At 44.6% G+C, this 6,986-nt stretch overlaps 1 protein-coding gene across 16 annotated transcripts in view; it reads right to left on the bottom strand.

Annotated features, from left to right (window-relative positions):
* The window catches only part of GRK4 (G protein-coupled receptor kinase 4), a 113,539-nt gene extending 106,568 nt beyond the window's left edge, over window positions 1-6,971 (bottom strand). For 11 of the 16 annotated variants that reach the window (XM_079154466.1, XM_079154462.1, XM_079154473.1 and 8 more), the window contains exon 1: window positions 6,377-6,969. In XM_079154466.1, the coding sequence (XP_079010592.1) occupies window positions 6,377-6,422 (46 nt within the window). In that variant the 5' untranslated portion in view covers window positions 6,423-6,969. Of the gene's footprint in view, window positions 1-6,376 lie in introns of all 16 variants that reach the window. The other 5 variants (XM_079154468.1, XM_079154465.1, XM_079154467.1 and 2 more) reach the window with 3 other exon arrangements.
* Window positions 6,972-6,986: the final 15 nt, after the last annotated feature.

Consider the following 6,986-nt stretch of genomic DNA (forward strand, 5'->3'; position numbering starts at 1 on the left):
AATTCCTAGATCCTTGATTCATTTTGAGTTCAGTTTTGAACAAGGTGAGAGATAGGGGTTTAATTTCATTTTACTGCATATGGATTTCCAGTTTTCCCAGCACCGTTTGTTGAAGAGACTATCTTTTCTCTAGTGTTAAGTTTTTGGCACCTTTGTCTAGTATGAGATAACTGTACTTATGTGGGTATGTCTCCGCGTCTTTTATCCTGTACCTTTGGTCTATCTACCTGTCTATTTTGGTGCCAATACCATGCCATTTTTGTTACTATTGCTCTATAGAAGAGTTTAAGGTCTGGTATTGTGATACCTCCGGCATCACTCTTCCTGCCCAGGATTGCTTTGGCTATTTTGGGTCTTTTGTTCTTCCTGATGAATACCATGATTGCTTTTTCTGTTTCTATGAAAAATGTCATAAGGATTTTAATTGGAATTGTGTTAAATCTGTATACTGCCTTTGGAAGTATGGCCATTTTGATAATATTAATTCTGCCTATCCAAGAACATGGGAGATCTTTCCATCTTCTAAGGTCTTCCTCAATTTCTTTCTTCAATGTTTTGTAGTTTTCATTGTAGAGATCTTTCACCTCTTTGGTTAGATTGATTCCCAAATTTTTTTTTTGAGGCTTCTGCGAACGTAGTTGTTTTCCATATTTCCCTTTCAGATGTTTCATCGCTTATGTATAAAAATGCTTTAGATTTATGAACATTGCTTTTTATAACCTGCTATTTTGCTGAATTTATTTATGAGGTCTAAAAGTTTTCTGGTGGAGTTTTTTTGGATCCTCTAAATAGAGAATCATGTCATCAGCAAATAGTGACAGCTTGAGTTCCTCTTTTCCTGTTCATATCCCTTTAATTTCTTTAGTCTGTCTAATTGCTCTGGCTACAGTTTCGAGGACAATGTTGAATAGAAGTGGTGAAAGAGGACATCCCTGTCTTGTTCCAGTTTTTAAAGGGAATGGTTTCAGTTTTTCTCCATTTAGAATGATGTTGGCCATGGGCTTAGCATAAATAGCCTTTACAATGCTGAGGTATGTTCCTACTATCCCTATTTTTTCTAGTGTTTTGAGCATGAAGGGGTGTTGTATTTTGTCGAACGCTTTTTCTGCATCAATTAAAATAACCATATGATTCTTATCCTTAAGTCTACTGACATGATGAATTACATTTATTGATTTACGGATGTTGAATCAATTTTGCATTCCCAGGATGAACTCCACTTGATCATGGTGCACTCTCTTTTTAATGTTTTTGGATGTGGTTTGCCAGAATTTTGTTAAGGATTTTTGCATCTATATTCATCAAGGATATTGGTCTAAAATTTTCTTTCCTTGAAAATGTATCTTTGTCTAGTTTGGGTTATGAGGGTGAGATTAGCTTCATAGAATAAGTTTGGTAGGGTTCCCTCCATTTCTATTTCCTGGAATACTCTGAGAAGTACTGGAATAAGTTCTTCTTTGAAGGTCTTGTAGAACTCAGCTGAGAATCCATCTCGTCCTGGATTTTTCTTGGTTGGTAGACTTTTGATGGCTTCTTCTATTTCATTGCTTGATATTGATCTGTTTAAATTGTGTATGTCCTCCTGGTTCAGTTTTGGAGTAGCATATGTCTCTAGAAATTTGTTGATGTCTTCGGTAGTTTCTATTTTGTTGGAATACGGATTTTCAAAGTAGCTTCTCATTATGTTCTGTATCTCAATAGTGTCTGTTGTGATATTTCCTGTTTCATCACGAATTTTAGTAATTTGAATTTTCTCTCTCCTTCTCTTTGTTAGTGTGGCTAAGGGTTTGTCTATTTTGTTTACTTTCTCAAAGAACCAACTTTTTGTTTTGTCAATTTTTTGAATTGTTTCTTTTGTTTCAATTTCATTGATTTCAGCTCTGATTTTAATTATTTCCTGTCTTCTACTACTTTTGGTGTTGTTCTGTTCTTCTTTTTCCAGGGCTTTGAGCTGTAATGTTAGGACATTTAGTTGTTGGCTTTTTTTCTTTTTTTAAATGTGCTCCATGCAATGAATTTTCCTCTTACTACTGCTTTCATAGTGCCCGAGATTTTGATATGTCGTATTGTCATTCTCACTTATCTCTAAGAATTTCTGTATCTCCTCCCTGATGTTTTCTGTTATCCATGCTTCATTCAATAGCATATTATTTAGTCTCCAAGTGTTGGAGTAATTTCTGGTTTTTACTTTGTCATTAGTTTCTAATTTCATTCCATTATGATCTGATAGAACATAAGGTAGTATCTCTATTTTTTTGCATTTCCTAAGGGCTGCTTTGTGGCATAACATATGGTCTATTTTTGAGAAGGTTCTAGTGCTGCTGAGAAGAAAGTGAATTTGCTCATTTTTCTTTTTTTTTTTTTTTTTTTCTTTTTTTTTTTTTTGGCAGTGCTGGGGATTGAACCCAGGGCCTTGTGCTTTTGAGGCAAGCACTCTACCAACTGAGCTATATCCCCAGCCCACGAATTTGCTCATTGATGGATGGAATATTCTATATATGTATGGTAAGTCTAAGTTATTGATTGTGTTATTGAGTTTCATGGTTTCTTTGTTTAGTTTTTGTTTGGAAAATCTATCCAGTGGTGACAGCAGTCAGCAGTGTGTTAAATTCACCCAAACAGTAAGTTTGATAAAAGGGTTTACCATTTCAAATGATGGATAATGAGGAAACAGAAGTGGTGTAAGATGTGATGTTCATGAGGGAGAAGGAGAGAAGATAGAGGTAAAAATTTATAGTAAGAGTGAGGGAGGAATCAATAGAGGTTGGTTGTTAGTATGAGAGAAGTGAGAAAGAGAATCTAGGGAGACAGGTGACATTTTTCAAAAAAAGTAAAAATATAGGAATACACAACAAAACTATCATATACTATTCAGACATTCCATTATCAATAAATTGATTATAAAAATATTTGGATTCAAAGATGGTAGAAGTGTGAGGGTAAAAAAAAGAAAAGGAAAAAAAAAAAAAAGAAGGCAAGTCTCAAAGGAAAGTTGAATGATTGCTTCCGTTGGCTTTCGAAAATTTTCTCAGCTTCCCTTCTCCATCGATAGGTGGGGTTGTCTGAAGTTTGACGTTAGCTCCAGTCCAGTGGGTGCTGGATGGGTGGGGTGGGTGAGCCCATAGCAAGAAGCCCTCACACCGTTACAGTCATCCCACCTGTTGTAGCTGTCTCCTTGTGTCCCTGCACACCTCAGGACTCACTGAGCTGCAGAGAGCCCAGTTTTCTCCAGTTTCTTTAACCTCTGCTCCCCATGGGGAACGGCCCCTAGTCTCCTGCCTTCCACAGGCTTGCCAGACTCAGACTAGCCCACACAAAACCCACCTGCCATCTGATGGACCTGGGCTTCACCTTCCCCAGATCCAGCTTGCTGCAGTCCCAAGACCTCGGTGCCCGTTCAACTTGCAGAGAGTCCACCAGGCATGCACTCACGCAGAGGAGTGAACCTACAAAGAGGCAGCCAGATGCAGCCACTACCACACTGAACAGAAAGACCTCAGTGCAACCAGATCTGCAGGTACCTCAATATACCTCCAGGCCCTGGCCTGAGTCCCCAGACTGAGAAGGCCGTACTCTGAGATGGCGTGGCCATGGTGACAAACCTGCAGATCCTGGCTGTTGTCCCAAAATAGAGAAAGGATTTTGAATGTTCCCAACATAAACCAAGGATAAATGTTTGAGTTGATGGATATGCCAACTGCCCTGATCTGACCATTGCACCTTGTTTATGTTTACTGAAATATCACATTGTACTTCCTAAGTATGTACAATTAAGTATGTGTCAATTAAAATAAAGTAGCAAATAAATAATGTGGTCTCCATAGGGCAGAAATTTCTGGCCATGTTGTTAATGGTATAAGCACGGCACCTAGAATGCTCCTAGCACACAAAAGGTATTCAAAAATAACCACTAAATGAGTAAGTCAATGAATCAGGATCTTCTGTCCTTTACCAGTCTGGTTATCAGGTTCTTGCTTTGATTCTCTGAGCTGCCCTATATCTTTTCCATGAATTTCTATTTTGCTCAAGTGAGATCTTTGTAACCAAAATATTTTAGGGAGGCTCCTCAAGATATAGATAGCATTAATGATAATAGATATAAATAAGCTTCTGCTGCTAAAGAAATTATAACACCACAACCTGCAGTCAGAATAGATTTACTACATATAAAACCAAAACCCACCTCAAATGTACCTGTCATAAATTCCTCTTTGCATTTATGCTGCAATTTCTCCAAGAGATAAAATGGGGTTAAGGTCTCCTCAGAAGTATGATGTGAAACAATTTAAGCTTATTTAAAAAAAGATCATAAGTTGTTTAACAAATGTGTTATATGGTTAAAAACAAAAGTTCTAAAAAGTTTCAAAAAAGTAATTAGTTTGTGTTTTATTTCATTAATGAGATGATAATTTCACACTTCCTTGTAGCATGCTTGACACAGTGACCAACAATGCTTTCAAGGCACAGAGTCTGCCAGCATTCCTCAAGAAGGAAAAGGTTCTAAACAATCTTCTATTTGAGACAATCTTTGGGATGCTACTACAAAATATTATAAAATGAACAGTTTATAAACAACAGAAATTTGTTTCTCACAGTTGTGGAGGTTGGGAAATCTAAGAACAAAGCAGACTTGGTGTTAGGGCACTTTCTCATTTATAGGCAGTGCCTTCCCACTGCGCTCTTTACATACAGAAGTAGCAGGCGTGTCTCCAGGGTCTCTTTTTCAAAGGCACCAATTCCATCACAAGGGCCTTCCATCATGACCCATCTCCCAAAGCTTTCACCACATAACACCAACACCTTGGGAGTTAAACATATGAATTTGGGTTCAAGGGACACAAACATTCAGACCACAGCAGAGACAAGAGATAGGAAAGAAAAAGAGAAATTGGTCCCATTTTAAATAAATGGATCATCTAATATTAAACCCAAAACACTGTACTTCCCAAGCCAACATACGAGTGTTATCCTATGTCCACTGATTTCCATAGTTAGTTTCCTAATACATGAACCAAAGAAAGAAACAAAGAGTCACTTATGAACAGACATGTGTCCAAGAAGGCACTTCCTAGCATTTCCTGTGAGATAATCTAAAGCAAATAAACAAATACAATTACCAACTTGGAAAAACTGCCCTAAATTAACCAATATCCACAATAAGTCCCTATATTTCTGATATTCATATTCAACTACTTTAAAACATTAACCAAACTGTATACAATGACACTTTCTAAACAGGAATAAATATTCTTGCTCACTGAGGGAATTATAGCACCATGTAGGTTAATGAGGCATCTCAGGAAAACCAAAAATTTCATTTTTTAAATTATTACTGTCAAAAAAAATCATTGCTATTGTCCTAGGCTTTCATGGAATGAAGTGCTGGTTTTGTTATTTGGCACTTATGGAATATTTATATCTACCTCATTGTGAAACCTCTGCAGCATTCACACAAAGCCTGCTTGTCACAATATTCTCTTTTGTACATTATTCCCAGATGGGAAGGTAGAGGGAACAAAACAGGTCAGACTTAAAACCAGTCAGACCTGCTTTCCAGTGAGGAGCATTGCCTTGCACGCGCAATCTGGAGTTCACAGTGCGGGAAGGGGCAGTCAACGCCCTGGGGGAGGTGGAGACCACACTGCTCCGAGGACCCCAACTGCCTCAACGGAACAGAAGACCCCTTTGCTTCCCACCCAGCCTCAGTTCTTCTGCATAGAAGATCCCCAGTACCGAGGGGGCAGGAGCTGCTTTCTGGACAGTCAGTGCCCTCTTTTGCTGAGCTAAATCCCCAGCCTCTTTGTGACCAAGGAGAACCATACAAATCCTCCAGGGCCGCTCCTTCAGCCGACTTCTATTGGGGTCAGGAAGCGGAGCCACGGTCACGGGGATGCCGCCAGCTTCCCTCCGATGAAGGCGCCCAGGAGGCCGAAGCCTCACGATCCTAACCCCTGCTCCCCAGATGCCCCGAACCACCAACGGCAAGGCTCGCTGTTCCCGGAGCGCGAGCTTCGGAGCGCGCGTCCCACGCCTCCAGGCGGCGGCTTTTCTTCAGGCTTTCAGGACCCGGCGCCAGGAGCGCCCACGGCCCTCGCCGGGACCCTTACTGGACGGCCTTCTTAGGGCAGCAGCCCGTCTTCCGCCCAGGGGCCCAGCAGCATTTCTTCCCCGCTGGCCACCGGGGGCGGCAGCCGGACCGCCTCGCCCGCTCGGTGGCAGGTCTTCCCGCCGAGGCGGGCATGCCATTCGGCACCGCCGCGGGGATCGGTCCCGCGCCCGCCGACCGAGCCCTCCTCCGGGCGGACGGCCGCCTGCCGGGGCTCTGCCGCTTCCCTCGCGGGACGCGCCGCGCCGCCCTGCCCCGCGGGGCACCCACCTTGGCGCGCCTTCAGCAGCAGCGTGTTGGCCACGATGTTCTCCATGGCCAGGCTCCGGCGCGGCCGCCGCTGCCGGCGTCTGCGGTGTCGGGGGCGCAAGGAGGTCCTGCGGGCCAGAGACGGGGAGGCAGCGGCCGCGGCCTCCGCGCATCCCTCGTCGGGCGCCGCCTCCTCGTCCGGCCGGAGACAGGACCTCCGGGAGCCGCCCCGCCGCGGCCGCCGCCGCCGGCGTCGCCACCTCCGCCACCACGGGCGCCGGCGCCGCCGTCGGCGCGAGCGTCGGCCCACGGGAGCCTCGCCGAGGGCGCCAGCGCGGGAGCGGCCGGGAGGCGAGGCGTGGGCAGCGCGGCGGCCGCGGGACTCCTCGGTCACGGCCGCCGCGGCGTCGCTCGGGCGCCGGTCCGCCTTGTCGCCCCCGCCCAGCGCGTGCAACCCGCTCCTCGGCGCCCGTCGCCGGGGCAGCCCCGAGACGGCGCCGCACCACACCCCGCGGGGCCCACAGGAAGGGGGACCGCCCCCGGCGGCGACGGCTACAGCCGCCGCCGCCGCCCGCTACTGGCACAGCGGCCGGCTCCCTACTAACGGCTTCCCAGAAGAGGGCGCCCGAGG

Source organism: Sciurus vulgaris (genome assembly GCF_902686455.1).
Source record: "Sciurus vulgaris genome assembly, chromosome: 9".
NCBI classification, from domain to species: Eukaryota; Metazoa; Chordata; class Mammalia; order Rodentia; family Sciuridae; genus Sciurus; species Sciurus vulgaris.